The sequence below is a fragment of the Scyliorhinus torazame genome, chromosome 15, assembly GCF_047496885.1.
Source record: "Scyliorhinus torazame isolate Kashiwa2021f chromosome 15, sScyTor2.1, whole genome shotgun sequence".
Classification (NCBI taxonomy): Eukaryota; Metazoa; Chordata; class Chondrichthyes; order Carcharhiniformes; family Scyliorhinidae; genus Scyliorhinus; species Scyliorhinus torazame.
In genome coordinates, this window is record NC_092721.1 from 123,197,177 (window position 1) to 123,219,444 (window position 22,268).

The following is a 22,268-nucleotide window of genomic DNA, read 5'->3' on the forward strand; positions in this document are numbered from 1 at the left end:
TCAGAGTGTCCAAATTACCTAACAATACATCTTTCGGGAATTGTGGGAGGAAACTGGAGCACCCGGAGGAAACCCACGCAGACACGGGGAGAACTTGCAGACTCCACACAGACAGTGACCCAAGCTGGAAATCGAACCTGAGACCCTGGATTCGGCCCCTCAAGCCCGCCATTCAATAAAATCATGGCTCCTCCGATTGTGGCCTTAACTCCAATTTCTTGCCTTCCCACAATAATCCATGACTCCCTTGTGGATGAAAAAGAAATCTGCCCAACTCAGTTGAATGTTGTAGCTGCTAGGGTGTAAGATGAGGACATGGTGAACCCTATTGTGATTTTGGGATAGAGGGAATAGTGTGAGGAAATGAAATAATAATAATCTTTATTAGTGTCACAAGCAGTCTTACATTAATACTGCAATGAAGTTACTGTGTAAATCTGCTAGTTGCCACACTCCGGCGCCTGTTCGGGTACACTGTGGAAGAATTCAGAATGTCCAATTTACCTAGCAAGCACGTCTTTCGGTACTTGTGCGAGGAAACTGGAGCACCCGGAGGAAACCCACGCAGGCACGGCCCAAGCCGGTAATCAAGCCCAGGTCCCTGGCGCTGTGAATCAACAGTGCCAATAACTGTGCTACCGTGCCGCCCAATGGGCAAGGACGAGGACCCAGTCAACCATGATGAAAGTAAATCCTCAGCTGAGGAAAAAGGAAACAGCTCTGAAAAAAGTTCATCAACCTGAAATGTTAACTGTTTCTTTCTCTGCAGTGTTGCGCGCTCATAGGAAATAGGAGCAGGAGTAGGCCGTTTGGTACGTTACACCTGCTCCATCATTCAAACATATGATCATCTCCCTCTAGGCCATTTTGTCCCACTATCCCCATTATCCTTGAAGTCATTATAATGAATAATCAGATTATAATGAGTACTTCAATATTTTCAGTTTTTACTTGAGATTTCCAGCATCCACGGTAAGTGGCTTGTATATTTTTCTTCTCAAGGTTCTGGAGTTGGACCTGGGGCACAGATGATCCATGGATGGGAAAGCAGGCAGGCAGCAGCTAAATGAACTATTTCTATGAAGAATTAAATCAAAATACAGTGGATGCTGGAAATCTGAAATAAAAACAGAAAATGCTAGATAAACTCAGCAGGTCTGGCAGCATCTGTAGGGAGAAACAGAGTTAACATTTCAGATCCAAATTATCTTCGACAGAGTTTTGTAGGATTGTTTGAACCCAAAACATTGGGTGGGATTTTCCACACCGCTCCCATGCCATATTTGGCAGAGGCGGCCCTCCATTGATTAGTGGTGGGATCTTTTGATTCTGTCGCTGTCAATTGGGTTTCCCCTTCTATGCACCCCTGAGGCAGGGGTTTGCTGTCAGCGGGGCTGGAAGATCCCACCAGTGAGAATGGCCAGCCCATTCTCTCTTCACAGTAAGAAGTCTTACATCACCAGGTTAAAGTCCAACAGGTTTGTTTTGAATCACTAGCTTTCGGAGCACTGCTCCTTCCTCGGGTGAATGAAGAGGTAGGTTCCAGCAACATATATGTAGACAAAGATGCAAGACGATACTTTGGATGCGAGCATTTGCAGGTAATTAAGTCTTTACAGATACAGAGAGAGGATCTCACTTCACAGATGCTGCCAGACCTGCTGAGTTTATCCAGCATTTCATATTCCTATAAAGAGTTCTGAAGAAAGCTCATTGACCTATTGCCCTCATCCCAAGTCCTGCCTGACCTGCTGAGTCTGCCCAGCATAGTCTGCTTTTATTTCAGCTTTTCAACATCTGAGGAATTTTACGTTTGGTTTATTCCTGTGTTCCTCACGCGTAGAAACAGTGACATCCTCAATCTCTTCACGTCGGAGGAAAATGGATTCCAACTCTTGATTTGCCAAATTTTGACACTATTAAAAATAAACACAGCACTACAAATGATGTTACAAAGTCTGCTGGCAATGTTATTACCATCGTGCTCATTATCCCACGACAGGGTTATGAACCTCGCCGGACGCGCATGCGAGTTCATCTCTCGCCGCTGCGTAATACGCATGCGCATCGGCTCCAGCAACGCCGCCCGTTGCCAAGGCTGTTAGTTATTCAATGCGCATGCTCCCGCTCTTTCGGTAAACTGAAACAGTAACGACCAATTTTCTAAAACAAAACGCACACACACTCTGGGTATATGGTTAGATATGATTATTTATATAGTCGTGGTGTACTGCAATTTATTTTTTCACACAGCAAGTTTGGGAGTTGAAAGGTTACTTGTTCCGCATGCGCACTGATGTTCTCCACTGAGTGCAGAAATGGCGGCTTGCAGTGGGAGACTCGTTGGGTTTTTGCGGAGCTGTTGCGGTTGCGCGATGGCGATGAATGCTCCTACTTATGGCAGGATGTCTACAGTGAGTGTTGAGTTTTAGTCCGTAGCTCGCAATCAGACATTGTTCGTTCTCACGGAAAGGAAACGGTTCAAAGTGGAGCTTGATCCCTTCATTCCCATCTGGTTATTCACCAGCTCCAGTAACCTCTAATGCTTTCACAACCCTGCCTCTGTTGCAGTTCTTTCACCTCTAAATTGGGAGTTCGCGGGTGCAGATCTCAATCCAGCGATTTGAGCACAAGTACTGAGGGAATGCTGCACTGTAGAATGTGCGATCTTCCAGGGTGAGATGTCAAATCAAGGCCCCACCTGTCTTTGTTGTAAAAGAGAATACCAGGGAAATTTTCTGAAGAAGTCACATGGATTTGAAACGTTTATGGAGTCATAGATGTTTACAGCATGGAAACAGGACCTTTGGCCCAACTTGTCCCTGCTGCCCAGTTTTTACCACTAAGCTAGTCCCAATTGCCTGCATTTGACCCATATCCCTCTAGACCCATCTTGCCATATAACTGAATGCTTTTTAAAAGACGTATGTGCTTCCACTACTGCCTCTGGCAGCTCCTTCCAGACACCACCACCCTCTGAGAAAGAAGTGCCCCTCTGGACCCTTTTGTATCTCTCCCCTCTCACCTTAAACCTATGCCCTCTAATTTTATACTCCTCTACCTTTTGTAAAAGATGTTGACTATCTACCTTATCAATGCCCCTCATTATTACTTTATTTCTTCCCCCACAGATGCTTCCAGACCTCCTGGGTTCTTCCAGTACACTGTTTTTATTTCAAATTGTCCTGGTGTCCTCATCAACGTTGTTAAACTAACTAAAAGGTCATAGTGTAGGAGTAATACATTGGCATGGATAGAAGATTGGCTAGCTAACAGGAAATGGAGTTGGCACCAATGGGTCTCTGTTGTAACGAGTGTGTGCCACAGGGATCAGTGCTGGGGCCTCAATGTTTTACAATTTATATAAATAATTTTGATGAAGGGACTGAAGGTATGGTTATTAAATTTGCTTATGACATATATAGGCTGTAAAGTAAATTGTGAAGAGGATGAAGGGGGCTTCAAAAGGACATTGGTTAAGTGAATGGGCAAAGATTTAGCAAATGGAGTATAATGTGGGCAAATGTGAAATTTTCCATTTTGGCAGGAAGAGTAAAAAACCTGATCTAAATGATGAGAGATTGCAGAGGCCTGAGACTTGTGGATCTGGGTGACCTAGTGCATGAATCACTAAAGGCTACCATACAGGTGTGATGAATGTAAGAAATTGTTATATATTACATTTGATATTAGTAGCAGTAATGTTATTTAAAAACCCTGGTTTGAGATACATGTCGGCAGTATGTCAGCTAAAGCTGTGATTAAGGGGTCGTAAAAGTGGGATGATCATTCATTTTAATGGATAATGGAAAATTTGTTTCGATTTTGAAGGATCCCTGGGGTGTAGGTAATTTACATAGGATGCTGTTTAGGCCTGGATTAACAGGTCATGAGACATTTCAGTGGGAGGAGATTGAAGAATCCTTTATGGTGTAATTAAGGGGCAGAGCTAGGTGTGGCTGTAAATTTAGTTTGCCACAGGCATTTTAATCTGACAGGATAGGTCCTCAACTGGCTCCTAAATTAAAGTTTGTTTTAACATAAAAGATACCTATTGGTCATTGTTATCACATCTGTGGCAAAGTATCCTTTCTTCACAGTTTTACAAATTGTTTGGTTCTCGTCTGGGATCCTAACACAGGTACAGCAAGTAATTAGGAAAGCTAATGCAATGCTATCATTTATTGTGAGGGGAATTGATTACAAAAGTAGGGAGATTATACTTCAGTCATGCAGGGCACTGACATCTGGAGTATTGTGTGCAGTAAGATATAAACTCATTCGAAGCAGTTCAGAGAAGGTTTACTAGACTAATACCAGGAATGGGCAGGTTGCCTTATGAAGAAAGATTGGACAGCTTAAGCTTTTATCCATTGGAATTTAGAAGAGTTAAGAAGTGACTTGATCAAAGATCCTGAGGGAGTCGCAACATAGTAGACATGGAGAGGAGGTTTCCTCTTATGAGGGAATCTAGAACTAGAGAGTCATTGTTTAAAAATAATTCTCATTTCAGACAGATGACTCAATCAAAAGGCAGTTGAAGCAGAGTCTTTGAATATTTTTAAGGCACAGCTAGATAGACTATTGATGAACAATAGGGTGTTATCAGCGGTAGGAATGTGGTATTGAGGTTACAGTCAAGTCAGCCATGATCTCCGTGAATGGTGGAGCAAGCTCAGGGCTCAGTGTCCTGCTCCTAATACATATATTTGTTAACTTAATGGTAATTTAATTGTTATTTGTGGGGTCCTATGTACAAATTGGCTGTTGTTTCGCTACACTACACATTTAAAAAAAAGTATATACTTCATTGGTTGCGAAATAGTTTAGAATACCTTAAAATACCAAAAAGGGGTTATAAATTTAGGTGCCTCCACTCTTTTCAGTGCCAAACCAGCCGTTGCAACTTCAGCACCTCTGCACTTCACCCTGTATTCCCCAAGGATCGATTTTATCGGATTTGAATGCTATATCGTAGTGATATCAGCAAATGGGGATCTTCCATCTGTGTAAACAGACCTTATTCTTTCTCTTAGCTCCGATTTCTGTTTCCCCTCTCATTAATATTTGTGTACAATATCTTTGCGCAGGCTCCTTACTGGTAACAATGTCTTCCTTCTGCTCTCCTATAATGAAGGGATATGAGTGGTCTTGGCAAGGCAATACTTATTGGGGGCTGGTTTCGCTCAGTTGGCTATACAGCTGGTTTGTGATACAGAGCAAGGCCAACATCATGTATCGGCTGAGGTTATTCATGAAGGTCCCGCCTTCTCAACTTTGTCCCTTGGCTGAGGTGTAGTGATCCTCCGGTTAAACCACCACCAGTCAGCTCTCCCCTCAAAGGGGGAATGGACCTATGATCATCTAGGACAATGGCGATTTTACCTTTATTTATTGCCGTCCTTAGTTGGTGCCCTGCCAGATAGTAGGACTAAAATTGAGATCTGAATGGAATTCAACATAGAACAGAACAGGCCCTTCAGCCCTCGATGTTGTGCCGAGCGTTGTCCGAAACCAAGATCAAGCTATCCCACTCCCTGTCATTCTGGTGTGCTCCATGTGCCTATCCAATAACCGCATGAAAGTTCCTAAAGTGTCTGACTCCACTATCGCAGCAGGCAGTCCATTCCACACCCTAACCACTCTGAGTAAAGAACCTACCTCGGACATCCCTCATATCTCCCACCCTGAACCTTATAGTTATGCCCCCTTGTAACAGCTACATCCACCCAAGGAAATAGTCTCTGAACGTCCACTCTATCTATCCCCCTCATCATCTTATAAACCTCTTTTAAGTCACCTCTCAACCTCCTCCGTTCCAAAGAGAAAAGCCCTAGCTCCCTCAACCTTTCCTCATAAGACCTATCCTGCAAACCAGGCAGCATCTTGGTAAATCTCCTTTGCACCCTTTCCAATGCTTCCACATCCTTCCTATCGTGAGGTGACCAGAACTGCGCACAATACTCCAAATGTGGTCTCACCAGGTCATGTGCAGTTGCAGCATAACCCCGCGGCTCTTAAACTCAAACCCCCTGTTAATAAACGCTAACATACTATAGGCCTTCTTCACGGCTCCATCCACTTGAGTGGCAACCTTCAGAGATCTGTGGACATGAACCCCAAGATCTCTCTGTTCCTCCACATTCCTCAGAACTCTGCCGTTGACCCTGTAATCCGCATTCAAATTTTTTCTACCAAAATGAATCACCTCGCACTTATCAGGGTTAAACTCCATCTGCCATTTTTCGGCCCAGCTCTGCATCCTATCAATGTCTCTTTGCAGCCTACAACAGCCCTCCACCTCATCCACTACTCCACCAATCTTGGTGTCATCAGCAAATTTACTGACCCACCCTTCAGCCCCCTCCTCCAAATCATTGATAAAAATCACAAAAAGCAGAGGACCCAGCACTGATCCCTGTGGTACACCGCTGGTAACTGGTCTCCAGTCTGAAAATTTTCCATCCACCACCACCCTCTGTCTTCTATGTGATAGCCAGTTACTTATCCAATTGATGAAAATTCCCTCTATCCCACACCTCCTTACTTTCTTCATAAGCCGACCATGGGAAACCTTATCAAATGCCTTGCTAAAATCCATGTATATGACATCAACTGCTCTACCTTCATCTACACACTTAGTTACCTCCTCAAAGAATTCAATCAAATTTGTGAGGCAAGACTTACCCTTCACAAATCCGTGTTGACTATCCCGGATTAAGCTCATCTTTCCAAATGGTCATAAATCCTATCCTTCAGGACCTTTTCCATTAACTTACCGACCACCGAAGTAAGACTAACCGGCCTATAATTACCAGGGTCATTCCTATTCCCTTTCTTGAACAGAGGAACAACATTCGCCACTCTCCAGTCCTCTGGCACTATCCCCATGGACAGTGAGGACCCAAAGATCAAAGCCAAAGGTTCTGCAATATCGTCCCTTGCCTCCCAAAGAATCCTTGGATATATCCCATCTGGCCCAGGGGACTTGTCGACCTAAGGTTTTTCAAAATTGCTAATACATCCTTCCTCAGAACATCTACCTCCTCCAGCCTACCCACCTGTATCACACACTCATCCTCAAAAACATGGCCCCTCTCCTTGGTGAACATTGAAGAAAAGTATTCATTCAACGCCTCTCCTATTTCTTCTGACTCCATGCACAAGTTTCCACTACTGTCCTTGACCGGCCCTAACCTCACCCTGGTCATTCTTTTATTTCTCACATAAGAGTAAAAAGCCTTGGAGTTTTCCTTGATCCGACCCGCCAAGGACTTCTCATGCCTCCTCCTAGCTCTCCTAAGCCCTTTTTTTTTTTTTTAGCTCATTCCTTGCTACCTTGTAACCCTCAAGCGACCCAACTGAACCTTGTTTTCTCATCCTTACATACGCTTCCTTTTTCCTCTTGTCAAGACATTCAACCTCTTTTGTGAACCATGGTTTCCTCACCCGGTCATTTCCTCCCTGCCTGCCTGACAGGGACATGCCTATCAAGGACACGCAGTATTTGTTCCTCGAACAAGCTCCATTTTTCATTTGCGCCTTTCCCTGATAGTTTCTGTTCCCATCTTATGCTCCCTAATTCTTGCCTAAACACATCATAATTACCCCTCCCCCAATTATAAACCTTGCCCTACCATATGGCCCTATCCCTCTCCATTGCAATAGTGAAAGACACCGAATTGTGGTCACCAACTCCAAAGTGCTCTCCCACAAACAAATCTAACACTTGGCCCGGTTCATTACCCAGTACCAAATCCAATGTGGCCCCCCGTCTTGTCGGCCTATCCACATATTGTGTCAGGAAACCCTCCTGCACACACTGTACAAAAACTGCCCCATCCAAACTGTTCGACCTATAGAGGTTCCATCAATATTTGGAAAGTTAAAGTCACCCATGACAACTACCCTGAGACCTCCACACCTATCCATAATCTGTTTTGCAATTTCTTCCTCCACATCTCTATGACTATTTGGGGGCCTATAGAAAACTCCTAACAACGTGACCGCTCCTTTCCTATTTCTAACTTCGGCCCATATTATCTCAGTAGGCAGATCCCCTTCGAACTGCCTTTCTGCAGCCGTTAAACTATCCTTGATTAACACTGCTACTCCTCCATCTCTTTTACCACCTTCCCTACTCTTACTGAAACATCTATACCCTGGAACTTCCAACAACCATTCCTGTCCCTGTTCTAACCATGTCTCTGTAATGGCCACAACATCGTAGTCCCAAGTACCAATCCACGCGCCAAGTTCACCTACCTTATTCCGGATGCTCCTTGCATTGATGTAGACACATTTCAACCCACCTTTCTGCCTGCCGGTCGGTACACTCCTGCGACCTTGATACCCTCCTCTGTACCTCACTACTCTCAACACTGGCTTCTGGACTACAGCTCGTTTTGCCATCCCACTGACAAATTATTTTAAATTCCCCCGAAGAGCTGTAGCAAATTTCCCTCCCAAGATATTGGTGCCCCTCTGGTTCAGGTGCAAACCGTCCCGTCTGTACAGGCCACACCTTCCCCAGAATGTGCTCCAACTATCCACGTAACTGAAACCCTCCCTCCTACACCATCCCTGCAGCCACGTGTTTATCTGCACTCTCTCCCTGTTCCTCACCTCGCCCGTTCAAAGTAAGGAATGGATGAACATAAAATATGGGAACAAGAAAAGAAAACCAAAAACGAAGGAGGTCCAGTAAACTGTGATGAATAGAAACTTTAAAATTTATATGAATCTGCTTATTTTCAAGCTGAAAAAGGAGGTAAACCATGTGTAATTGTGGGGTGAGCATGACTGTTTTGACATCTTGTGTACCAGAACTGGCTGAACCCCTAGCCAAGTTATTCCTGTACAGCTTCAACACTGGCATCTATCCAACAATGTGGAAAATTGCTGTACAAAAACAGGACAAATCCAATCTGCTCAATTCTCCATCAGGCACTTCTCAATCATTGACAGTGCTATTGAATGGCATTTATTCACCAATAACCTGCTCACTGATGTTTGGATTGGGCCTTTAGGGGTCTTGGCTCCTCACTTCAAAATTCATTCAAACATGATGTGGAGATGCCGGCGTTGGACTGGGGTGAGCACAGTACGAAGTCTTACAACACCAGGTTAAAGTCCAACAGGTTTGTTTCGATGTCACTAGCTTTCGGAGCGTTGCTCCTTCCTCAGGTGAATGAAGAGGTCTGTTCCAGAAACACATATATAGACAATTTCAAAGATGCCAAACAATGCTAGGAATGCGACCATTAGCAGGTGATTAAATCCTTACAGATCCAGAGATGGGGTAACCCCAGGTTAAAGAGGTGTGAATTGTATCAAGCCAGGACAGTTGGTAGGATTTCGCAGGCCAGATGGTGGGGGATGAATGTAATGCGACATGAATCCCAGGTCCCGGTTGAGGCCGCACTCATGTGTGCGGAACTTGGCTATAAGTTTCTGCTCGGCGATTCTGCGTTGTCGCGGGTCCTGAAGGCTGCCTTGGAGAACGCTTACCCGGAGATCAGAGGCTGAATGCCCTTGACTGCTGAAGTGTTCCCCGACTGGAAGGGAACATTCCTGCCTGGTGATTGTTGCGCGATGTCCGTTCATTCGTTGTCGCAGCGTCTGCATGGTCTCGCCAATGTACCACGCTTCGGGACATCCTTTCCTGCAGCGTATGAGGTAGACAACGTTGGCCGAGTCGCACGAGTATGTACCGCGTACCTGGTGGATGGTGTTCTCACGTGTAATAGTGGTATCCATGTCGATGATCTGGCACGTCTTGCAGAGATTGCCATGACAGCGTTGTGTGGTGTCGTGGTCACTGTTCTGAAGACTGGGTAGTTTGCTGCAAACAATGGTTCGTTTGAGGTTGCGCGGTTGTTTGAAGGCAAGTAGTGGGGGTGTGGGGATGACCTTGGCAAGATGTTCATCGTCATCAATGACGTGTTGAAGGCTGTGAAGAAGATGACGTAGTTTCTCCGCTCCGGGGAAGTACTGGACGACGAAGGGTATTCTGTCGGTTGTGTCCCATGTTTGTCTTCTGAGGAGGTCGGTGCGGTTTTTCGCTGTGGCGCGTTGGAACTGTCGCTCGATGAGTCGAGTGCCATATCCTGTTCGTACGAGGGCATCTTTCAACGTCTGTAGATGTCTGTTACGCTCCTCCTCGTCTGAGCAGATCCTGTGTATACGGAGCGCTTGTCCATAGGGGATGGCTTCTTTAATGTGTTTAGGGTGGAAGCTGGAGAAGTGGAGCATCATGAGGTTATCTGTGGGTTTGCGGTAAAGCAAAGTGCTGAGGTGACCGTCCTTGATGGAGACGAGTGTGTCCAAGAATGCGACCGATTTGGGAGAGTAGTCCATGGTGAGTCTGATGGTTGGATGGAACTTATTAATGTCATCGTGTAGTTGTTTCAGTGATTCTTCGTCGTGGGTCCAAAGGAAAAAAATGTCATCGATGTATCTGGTGTATAACATTCAAACATGGGCAAAAGAGCTGAATTCATGAAGGTGGTGTATCTGACTGTCCTTGGGATCAAGGCATCATTTGATAGAGTGTGGCATCAAGGAGTCTTCTTAATATTTGAAGCTGATGGAAATCGGGGAAAATGCTCCAATGGTTGGAGTCATGTCCAGCACAAACAAAGATGGTTATGGTTGTTGGAGGCCAATCACCCAGCCTCTGGGCTTCACTGTTGTAGCTCCTCAGAGTAGTATTCTTGGGCTTAACCCTCTTCAGCTGCTTCATCACAAGCTTCAAGGTCAGAAGTGAGAGTGTTCACTGCTGATTGCAGCTGTTCAGTAACATTTACAGCTGCTGTAATGGAATGGTCCGTACCATCATGCAGCAAGACCTGGACAACATTCAGGCTTGGGCTGTTTGGCAAGTAACATATGTGCGGCACAAGTGCCAGGCAGTGACCATCTCCAACACGAGGGAATCTAGCCATGTCCTTTAATTTGTGGTTAATCGTAAGTGAACAACTGTAAAGAAAAGACCAGTCCTTTCAGCTGAGCTTTCAAGACTCCAAATTGGCATCATGTTCAGTGAGACCCTCCACCCTAGCTGAAGGAACAACTAGTGGGATTTCAACTGAAGGAAAGGTTGATAGTGACTCTCCTGTCCACAGCGTTGGTTTTAATGTACTGCCACAATTCCCCAGTTGTATAAATACAAAAATTATGACACTTCACCTAAAGCTCAGCCGTAACCAATATGTCAATGTCGTCAGTGCTCAAGTTCCACCCATGACTATGAAGATGTTAAGCGAGGAATTCTCTTCTGGCCTTGATGAAGACCCGGCTGCCATCCCAAAACAAAATGCATCTTGTGGATTTTAACCTCCGGGTTGACTTTGATGTTTGGAGTAGAACTAATGGGAAAAGTATTATGCCAACAGCCAATGCAAATGGCCTCCTCCTGACAAAGCATGTTCAGTGTGGCCTGATTGTAACAAACGGAAGGACAAATACAAAAGTACATTGAGATGTCCTAGATCGAAGCATTGGCACCTCCTGGATTATGCCATTGTTAGGTTCAAAGATCCAAGTGATGTCTGTATCATTCGATCCTTGCGGGACACTGATGCTTGCTGGACACATCATTGACTTGTTCGATCAGTGTTGAACACTCATCCAGCAATATGGCTAAGATATGGCAAGGTCTAGGAGGAAGATCATCGATCTGTCAGCTCTAAAGCAACCTGACCAAAGAGGAATTCCAAGTGCAACTTATGACCATTCAGGAAAATCTTCACACATCCAACCTCCATTTCAAAAACAGTGGGATCAAATAAAGTCAGCTGTACTCTACTTCTGTTCCCAGACCATTGAGCACAAGCATCGTTGTAACCAAGACTGGTTCAGGAAAACTGACACTGAAATATGTAACCACCTAGAGAAAAAAGCAACCTTCATTGCCTGTTAGAACAGCCCAAGGTTGCACGACTAGAAGACTGCATTCCCAACAGCTGATGATGCCCAAAGTCAAATCTGTAAGTGAAAGGACAAGTGGCGGGAACAGAAAGCCCAAGAGGTCCAACAATATGCTGAACCATCATGATGTGAAGTTTTTTTTTTGAAGCTGCTAAAGCCATTTATAGACCAAGGTCAAATATGCAAAATCCCTGTCACTCAAAGGAAGCTGTTTATATACTCTACATTTACATGTATGAGTGTGGCACCACTGATCATGAAGCCATGTCAGCCTGCGGGATCAGCCCCAACCGTCAGTTTAAATATTAACTCCCTCCACAAGCACACAGCTGCAGTGTGTACCATCTACAAGATGCAGTGCGGCAACTTTCCAGGGCTCTTAACAGCACCTTTCACACCAATGACTTCTATTACCTATAAGAATAAGGATAAGGATAGCAAATGCATAGGAAGACCACCACCTGGAAATTCCCCTGCAAGTCTTGCATTGCCTTGACTTGCAAGTATATTGCTATTCCTTCGATGGGTCTCAATCCTTGAGCTCCTTTACAGATGTACCTACACCACGTGGACTCACCACCTAGAACAATTAGTAAATGCTGGTCTTGCTAGGATCAGATGCCATGAATGAGTTTAAACAAAATACTATTATGCACCTGGGATGTTTTATTATATCAGACAAAATTTGACACCAGCCACAGGAAGTATTAGGATAGGTGATCTAAAGTTTGGTCAACAATGCTTCGCCACTGCCTCTCCTAAAAACTGCAATGAAAATTGGGGATGTGCAAGAGGCCAAAAGTGGAGATGTATTAAAATCTCATGGTTGTAGGCCTGCAGAAGGCTACTGAGACAAAGGGTGAGAACATGAACGGATTTGAAAACGAGGATGAGATATTGAATTGTTGCCGGATTGTAAAACTAATGTATGAGTACATGGGTGATTAGTGATTGGCTTGTTGTGAGTATGAATATGGACAGCAGCTAAACTCTAGATGACCTCAAATTTATGGAGGGCACAAGATTGTTGGGGGAGGGGGGGGAATGGGGTGATTGGTAACTGGGGAAAATTGGAATTAGTGATGCAGACATGGATCAGGGTGTCAGCAGCAGATGTATTGAGGTTATGGATGATGTTATAGAAGTGGAAGTGGCGGACTTGGTAATGCATTGGGTGTGGGATTGGAAGCTTAGGGTCAAAATAAGACACCGAAGTTGTGAACACTTATTCAACTGCAGTAGCGGCCAGGAAGTGGGATGCAGCTAGTAGCTTGCACAGCGTTTGTAGTAGGGATTAGAAACGATGGCTTTGGTCTGACTAATACTTAATTGAAGGAAATTTCTACTTGTCCAGTACTGTGTGAGACAAGCACCGGATCAAATCAGAGGCTCTGCTGGGGTTGAGAGTAGTTGGGGGAGGTAGAATAGGCCGTCATCCGCATGCATGTGGATTGTGATGTGTTAGCGAATAATGTCGTAGGGGCAGCATTTGACAGTGAATTGGGAGAGGAGCAAGGATAGATTCTTAGGGACTCTCGAGACAATGCTACGAGCACAGAAGATGGAATTAGAGGTGATTGTCTGGCTGCCATTGGATAAAGAGGAATGAAACCGAGCAAGGGCAGTCCCACCCAGCTGAATGAAAAGAGACATTGGAGGATGGTGCAAAGGCTGAAGACTGGTTCAGGAGGGCGACTGTCATCGGCATGGAGGATATTTATTTGTCACTTCAAAAAGGGTGGTTCCAGCTGGGGCCAGAGTGGAAACACAATTGATGATGTTCGATCATGGTGTTGCCTGCAAAATGGGCACATATTTAGAAAGTGAAAGAACATTCAAAGACTTTTTTGAATAATAGCACAGTAGTTTTTCCAAGGCCAAAAGGATCAAGAATATTTTTTTTGAGGAGAGGTGGAGATTTGACCCAGAGGGGACAGAAAATGAGGAGAAGAAATTGTTTAAAAAATATTTGTTAAATTGTTGTGTAAATTAAGATCATCACCAAAAGAACAAACGCAGCTGGTTAAGAATGCCCTATGTATAGAACATAATCCATGGCTTTACTGAGAAAAGTGGGTAGATATCTGAAAAAATATTACATTATCTTTTGGACAGCTTTTTTGCACACAGCAAGATCGGACAAAGAGCAGTGAGATGAATGGCTAGTTCCCATTTTTTTCAGGAGATACCAGAGCTCCTCTTTTGATAGTACATAAGAATCATTAAATTCCACCGGACCAGAGATATGAAGTATTATCTATTTAGATAGACTTCTGTGATTGTGCAGGCTTTCTTCATGACTGCAAAGGAGTGTCTCTCTAGATTATTGACTTGAGATTTAGGCTTGAACGATAACTTTGTGACTGAAAGAAAGAGAATGCCCTGCTCTGACAGTTGTCTACTCTTTTTGTAGACCTTTTAAATGTGTCTATGTGATGGAAATTTCTGTTCTTTTGAGCATTGCAAGTGAAACCGGAGCAGGGATGGACCCTATTGCTCTCATTCAATATGATAGTGGCTAATCTTCTGCCTCAACTCCATTTTAGTGTCCACTCCTCATATGCCTCGATTCACTAAGGACCAAAGATCTGTCTACCTCCAACTCAAATATATTTAATGATGACGCACCCACAACCCTTTGCGTGAAGTATGAGGAAAGATTAAACAGTTTGGGCTTATACATGCTGGAGTTTGGAAGGATGAGAGGAGACCTGATTGAGCTGTATAAACTACTAAATAGGATTGAAAAAGTAAACATAGGCCAAATTTTCCCCCTTTGTAGGGAAATCTAGAATGAGAGGTCACAGATATAGGTTGAGAGGTAGATTTAGAACTGAGATGAGAAGGAACTGCTTCTCAGAGGGTTGTGAATTTGTGGAACTCACTGCCCCATAGTGCGGTGGAATCGGAGTCATTAAATGTTTTCAAGAAAGAGATCGATATATTTTTGATAAATGGGTTAAAGGGATATGGCAACATGTTGGAGGTGGATTTGAGACCAGAAAGAGATCAGCCATGATCTGATTGAATGGCTCCAAGGGCTGAATTGCCTACTTCTGTTCCTAATTCCTATGTTCCTATTAAGGGTGGCATGGTAGCACAGTGGTAAGCACTGTTCTTCACAGTGCCAGGGTCCTAGGTTTGATTCCCAGATTGGGTCACTGTCTGTGCGGAGTCTGCAGGGTTTCCTCTGGGTGCTCCAGTTTCCTCCCACAACTCCCGAAAGACGTGCTATTTGGTGAATTCTCCCTCCGTGTACCCGAACAGGCACCGGAGCGTGGCGATGAGAGGATTTTCACAGTAACTTCATTGCAGTGACATTAAAAATGATTCTTATTATTAATTTCTCCTCATCTGTCTTAAACGATCAACCCCTTATCCTGAGATTATTCCACTGTGTTCTAGATTCCACTTTCAAGGGAAGCAACTTCAATGTCTACCCTGTCCAAGCCCCTTCAAAATCTTGCATGTTTCATTGAGATCACCTCCCTTTTTTCCTAAACTCCAGAGAATAAAGGCCCAAATGTATGGTTGCTAATGACCCAAAGATGAGAAAGTAAGTTGTGGAGAGAACACAAGGAGGCTGCAAAGGGATAAAGATAAGTTAAGTGAGTGTGCAAACATTTTGGCAAGCGGAGTATGATGTTGGAAAATGCAAACTTGTATCCCTTTGGCAGGAAGAATAGAAAAGCAGCATGTTATCCAATGGTGAGAGATTACAGAATTCTGTGGTACAGGTGGATCTGGATGCCCCTTCATTAAGTCATTAATACTGTTTGTAAACTGTTGTGGTCCAAGCACAGATCTCTGTGATATTCCACTTGTTACATTTTTCCAACCCATTTATGCTTATGTTTCCTGATAGCTACCCAATCCTCTACCCATGGTTATGTTTCCTCTACACCATGAGCTCTTTATGTTGTGACCTTAGATTTGGCACCTCGTCAAATGCCTTCTTGCGATCCAAGCACAAGATTAATGAGCAGTTCCTTTGTTTTAACCATGTTGCTTGAGGGGTAAATATTGACTAGAACACTGGGAGAACTGCCCTACTACCTGCGATGTCAAAGCGGACTTTGGTTTAACATCTCATCCAAAAGGCATCACTTCCCATCCGTGCATATTGGCCTGAATTGATGACACAGATGCAGGAGTGTTATCACAAGAGTCATGGCTGGATACCTAACAGAAAAGCAATCTCTTCTATAGGAAATACATAAACTTGAAGATTTCAAATGTGATTCAAAATACATACATTTTTAAAAATCAGTGTAATCTTAGGCTCTTCATTACATAGGCTTTTATTATGTAATAAAACAATGTGAGTTGGTCAGTTGTAAATCATGTGGTCTGTATACAGAATTTCTTGAGAGAGTGGCAGTAGGATTAAGAATTTTCTGTTCCGATAAATACTGGATATTTGGCTTACAGTAAATGGTAGATGGCACTGACTTAATCCCAAAAGTCTCAATGCTGTCTGATGGGTGTTTCCCTTTATTCGACTGTCGTACTCTTGTAGACGACACGGTAGCACAGTGGTAAGCACTGTTGCTTCACAGCGCCAAGGTCCCAGGTTCAATTCCGGCTTGGGTCACTGTGCGGAGTTTGCACATTCTCCCTGTGTCTACGTGGGTTTCCTACGGGTGCTCCGGTTTCTTCTCACAAGTCCTGAAAGACGTGTTTGTTAGGTGAATTGGACGTTCTGAATTCTCCCTCGGTGTACCCGAACAGGTGCCGGAGTGTGGTGACTAGGGGCTTTTCACAGTAACTTCATTGCAGTGTTAATGTAAGCCTACTTGTGACACTAATAAAGATTATTATTAGAGTTTGTGTTGAACTTCTTTTAAACCACTGACATCTTGAATGAGTACAGTGTATCCCTACTTTGCCAGTGCACCTTCCTGGTGGTTTTATTATTGATGAATGTTTATGCTCATCATGTCTGTGGAGTGAATAGAACATTTGTTTTTCATTTGGGCATCGGTTATCAACCCAACCATCTACGGAGTAAAGTTCCTTCTGATTACTCCTTCATTAGTGTTAATCCAAAAGATCATGTCCTACTACTTGAATGTGATTTCAAGTTCCCATATCCACATCTTGCGGCTTCAAGACTAAAGTTTTAGATTTACTGAACTGTAGAAAATGTTGTGATCCATGATTGGGTTGAGGATGTTCAAGCTCATTTCTTTTTAGCACTTTGTCAATGCATTATGAGGGGGAAGTTAGAAAGGCAATCTTGCTCTATTTGAGTGGAATAAATGCTTTTAGTTGGAAATCTAGATTCTTAGTATGTAAAGGCAATCCACTACTAGATCATAAGCTAAAAGATAATGCTGTTTTGTTTTATTCTAGCTAATGAGATCAATCTGCAGCAGCTCCTCTTTACATAAGAAGAGTATGGCTGCTACATTCCATGCAAAATACACTGAAGAATTCATAAAACAGCAGATTGAAGAGTTCAATATTGGGAAAAGGCACCTGGCTAACATGATGGGTGAGGATCCAGAAACAATTAACCAGGAGGATATTGATGTAAGTTGGTCTCTTTTTCTGTTATCCACAAATTGTGCATTGTCACTATTTTCCCACCCTCTATTTAACTCTACACTTTCAACAAGTGATCAAGTTGTTGTGAGATGCTTAGTGTGATTGTGAGATGCATTTGTACTGAAACTGCATGAAGGCAAGGCTGTACCAGAAACATTTTAAAGAAGTCTTACACCACCATTTTAAAGTCCAACAGGTTTGTTTGGAATCACTAGCTTTTGGAGCACAGCTCCTTCCTCATTCACCTGATGCTCCGAAAGCTAGTGATTCGAATCAAACCTGTTGGACTTTAACCTGGTGTTGTAAGAATTTTAAAGAAGATAATTTAACACATGGAATTTTAGAGCTCCAAAACAGGACATTTGGTTCACCAGATTTATTTGGTTTATTTGTGGAATATGAGCATTGTTGACAAATCAACATTTGTTGCCCCTAATTGCCCTTGAGGAGATGGTGGTGAGCTGCAGGCCATGAAATGTAGGGATGCACACTGTGCCATTAAGAAGGGGTTCCAGGCTCTTGACCCAGGAACAGTGTAGGAATGATTATACAGTTCCAGATCAGGGTGGTGTGTGACTCTGAGGGAAGCTTGTGGTTTGGGCAATGGAGGAAGATCTAGCTTGGTTGACAGCTGAATGAATGGTCTCTATCTTTGTGCCAAAGAGGCCCATGAACTCCCTGTACTTAGAACATTGAACATGCAGTACAGAAGTAGGCCATTCGGCCCATCGAGTCTGCACCGGCCCACTTAAGCCCTCACTTCCACCCTATCCCCGTAACCCAATAACCCCTCCTAACCTTTTTGGACACTAAGGGCAATTTAACATGGCCAATCCACCTAACCTGCACGTCTTTTGGGAGGAAACCGGAGCACCCGGAGGAAACCCACGCAAACACTGGGAGAACGTGCAGATTCCGCACAGACAGTGACCCAGCGGGGAATCGAACCGGGGACCCTTGATGTACTATGTGATGTAGCTGAGGGTGAAAGGGGCTGAATGTACTACTTGATGTAGTAAAGGGACTTGATGTACTACTTGATGTAGCTGAGAGTGAAAGGGGCAGAAAAGTGGGTTTTAAGAATATGATGTAATGGCACAGGTGGTCATGTTGGTTCCCCAAAATACTTCAGGATTATTTTGGCAATTAAGGGGTGTAATGGCACTTGATTTAGCCCAGCTGGTTGTTGTGATAGAAGACTAAACCAGCTGTACATAGGTCACCCTCATGTCTGGGCCCCTTTGACCTTGGTGAGCGAAGTTGGGGCACATACTAGGGAAATAGGGAATGAGAGAGGGCAACCTTTCTTGGGGTACAAAGGCATCAAAGGGTGAAGGGAATGGAAAGCTTCAGTACAAGTATTGTGTTGAATAAAGGGCCATGGGCGAGCCAATTAAGAGCTGGGAAATGTAATTTATTTGGGAAAGTATATTTTCCTGGGGTAGATGCAGAAGAAACTGGAGTTGGAAGAAGGTTGATGATTGGAGCTGGCCTTGTCACTGATTGAGGCCATGGAATATGGCACAGTCAACTGATTTGAGGGTGTGGAATACTATGACATAATCAAACGGTTGGCTATTGATAGGAGGCAATTTTATATAGAGGAAGAAAGTTATAGAGCACAGAAGGGCAGTGAATTCAGAGGGCAAAGGAATCCGAACTGGAGATTAAAATTAATGAGGATAAAGTGTCACTCGATGCAGAAGGAGGCAAAGGATGGTATGGTGGCACAGTGGTCCATACTACTGCTTCAATGCTCGGGACCCTGGTACAAATCCGGCCTGTGCAGAGTTTTCAAGTTTTTCCCCTGTCTGTGGGTTTCCTCCGGGTGCTCCAGTTTCCTTCCACAGTCTAAAGATGAGCCGGTTAGGTAGATTGCCCATGATTCCATGGGGTTACTCTGAGAGGGCCTAAGTGGAATGCTTTTTCGGAGGCTCAGTGCAGTATCTATAGGCCGAATGGCATCCTTCTGCACAGTGGGGATTCTATGCATTTCATACCTGTGTGGTGGGTATGACTCATTTGAAGAACTCGCAGCAACACAGACAATGGGTCAGATGATTTCATTTGTATGCTGTAGATTCTATAATTGTGTGTAAAATAAAATGTTACGATTGTTTCCTCTTATTGTATATTTTTTATATATATATATATATATATATATTGAATCACAGAATTGTTACGGCGCAGTATTATGGACCAGCGTTTAGAGAACATCAAAGTATATCATGGAGTTCACCTGACCCACAACTTTTAATAGATTTTGGTTATGGGGAGCACAAGGGCCCACTTTACAGGTGTGATGCAACAGAGATCTAAAGTTTTTTTTTTTAACAAAACAATGTTTATTCTATGAATCGAGTTAACATTTTATAAACACACAGTATACATATTATCAACAACCAACACTGATACTCCCCCCAAAGATGCTCTATAGGTACACCCTTAATAACTTTCCTAACAACATCCATAAATCAAAGACCGTTTATAGCTCTCCAACAGAAAAACAAAACGAAAACTTGGAGCCAAAAACAGCTTCCAGCTCAAAACGAAAGTAAAAAGCATAGCCAGAGCCCAGCTCCACCCACACACTGTCATCACTGCAGCCACTTGAGAAGACAAACATTTCTTAAAATGACATTCCCATGACAGCAGGCGGAGGACATTTGGTCCATCATGTCTGCACTGACTCTCCAAATTATCATTATGACTTAGTCCATTCCTCTGCCACTTTTCCTGTACCTCTGCCCATTGTTTCTATTCAAGTAATCATATAACACGCTCCAGAATGCCTCTATTGAATCTGCTCCTGCCATACGTTCAGGCAGTGCATTCCAGACCCAAACCACTCCTTGTGCGAAAAGGTTTCTTTTCTCTCCCATCACATTTGCTTCTTTTGCAAGTCATTTTAAATTTGTGTTCTCTTGTTCTTGATCCTTTTAAATTTGTGTTCTCTTGTTCTTGATCCTTTTAAATTTGTGTTCTCTTGTTCTTGATCCTTTTATGAGTGGGAATGATTTCTCCCCATGTACTCTCTCCAGCCCCCTCATGACTTTGAACTTCTCTGTCAAGTCTCCTTAGCCTTCTCTCCAAGGAGAACAGTCCCAACCTTGTCAATCTATCCTCCTCACTGAAGTTTCTCATGCCTGAAGCCATTCTTGTAAATCTCTCTCCAATTCGTTCACATCCTTCCTGTAGTGTGGATCCCAGAACTATGCACATATGTTTCAGCTGAGGTCCACTAGTGTCTTGTCCAGCATATATTTAGGTAACATTTGTTCAGTAATTGGGACCTGCAGCAATCTGTTGGAATTTTTTTTTCCAGCACATGCTGGTGACAACTCATTGTTAAATTTTCAGTTCCTTCCCGATTGATGTTGACCTGTAGCTTCCAAATTGTGTGGAACGATCAGTATGTTGTTACGATCCTTGGCTCGACTATGGGACGTGGGGGGATGTACAGTTCAGGGCCAGTAATGTTTTGTTTAACCTAGTTAAAAGTTGAAATTAATGACAACTGCCTTTGGAATAAAGACACAAGATTTCATGGGTTTTGAACAAATTTTACTTAACAAAGGGCAGCACGGTAGCTCAGTGGGTAGCACTGTTGCTTCACAGATCCAGGGTCCCAGGTTCGATTCCCAGCTTGGGTCACTGTCTGTGTCGAGTGTGTGTTCTCCCCATGTCTGCGTGAGTTTCCTCCGGGTACTCCGGTTTCCTCCCACAAGTCCCGAAATACGTGCTGTTGGGCAATTTGGACATTCTGAATTCTCCCTCTGTGTTCCCGAACAGGCACCGAAATGTGGCGACTAGGGGATTTTCACAGTAACTTCATTGTGGTGTTAATGTAAGCCTATTTGTGACAATAAAGATTATTTAAAAAAATAAAACAATCTACTAATAAATTTACTCATGTAATATATTTCTTTTTTTTTATTAAATATTTTATTGAAAATTTTTGGTCAACCAACACAGTACATTGTGCATCCTTTACACAATATTATAACAACACAAATAACAATGACCTATTTTATAAACAAAAAATGAATAAATAATAAATAACAAAAATGAAAACTAGCCCTAATTGGCAACTGCCTTGTCACAAATAACACTCTCCAAAAATATAATTTAACAGTCCAATATATAATTATCTGTAGCAACGACCTATACATACTATACAGTATATATTAACAACCCTGAGAGTCCTTCTGGTTCCTCCCCGCCCCCCCCGATCCTGGGCTGCTGCTGCTGCCTTCTTTTTTCCATTCCGTCTATCTTTCTGCGAGGTATTCGACGAACGGTTGCCACCGCCTGGTGAACCCTTGAGCCGACCCCCTTAGGACGAACTTAATCCGCTCTAGCTTTATAAACCCCGCCATGTCATTTATCCAGGTCTCCACCCCCGGGGGCTTGGCTTCTTTCCACATTAGCAATATCCTGCGCCGGGCTACTAGGGACGCAAAGGCCAAAACATCGGCCTCTCTCGCCTCCTGCACTCCCGGCTCTTGTGCAACCCCAAATATAGCCAACCCCCAGCTTGGTTCGACCCGGACTCCTACTACTTTTGAAAGCACCTTTGTCACCCCCATCCAAAACCCCTGTAGTGCCGGGCATGACCAAAACATATGGGTATGATTCGCTGGGCTTCTCGAGCACCTCGCACACCTATCCTCCACCCCAAAAAATTTACCGAGCCGTGCTCCAGTCATATGTGCCCTGTGTAATACCTTAAACTGAATCAGGCTTAGCCTGGCACACGAGGACGACGAGTTTACCCTGCTTAGTGC

The 22,268-nt window shown here is 43.7% G+C and overlaps 1 protein-coding gene across 1 annotated transcript in view; it reads left to right on the forward strand.

Annotated features, from left to right (window-relative positions):
- Positions 1-2,289: 2,289 nt before the first annotated feature.
- Positions 2,290-22,268, forward strand: part of mrps9 (mitochondrial ribosomal protein S9) — a 157,044-nt gene continuing 137,065 nt past the window's right edge. The window contains exons 1-2 of the mRNA XM_072476650.1: positions 2,290-2,414; positions 17,287-17,466. Of these exons, the coding sequence (XP_072332751.1) occupies positions 2,319-2,414; positions 17,287-17,466 (276 nt within the window). The 5' untranslated portion in view covers positions 2,290-2,318. The remainder of the gene's footprint in view (positions 2,415-17,286; positions 17,467-22,268) is intronic.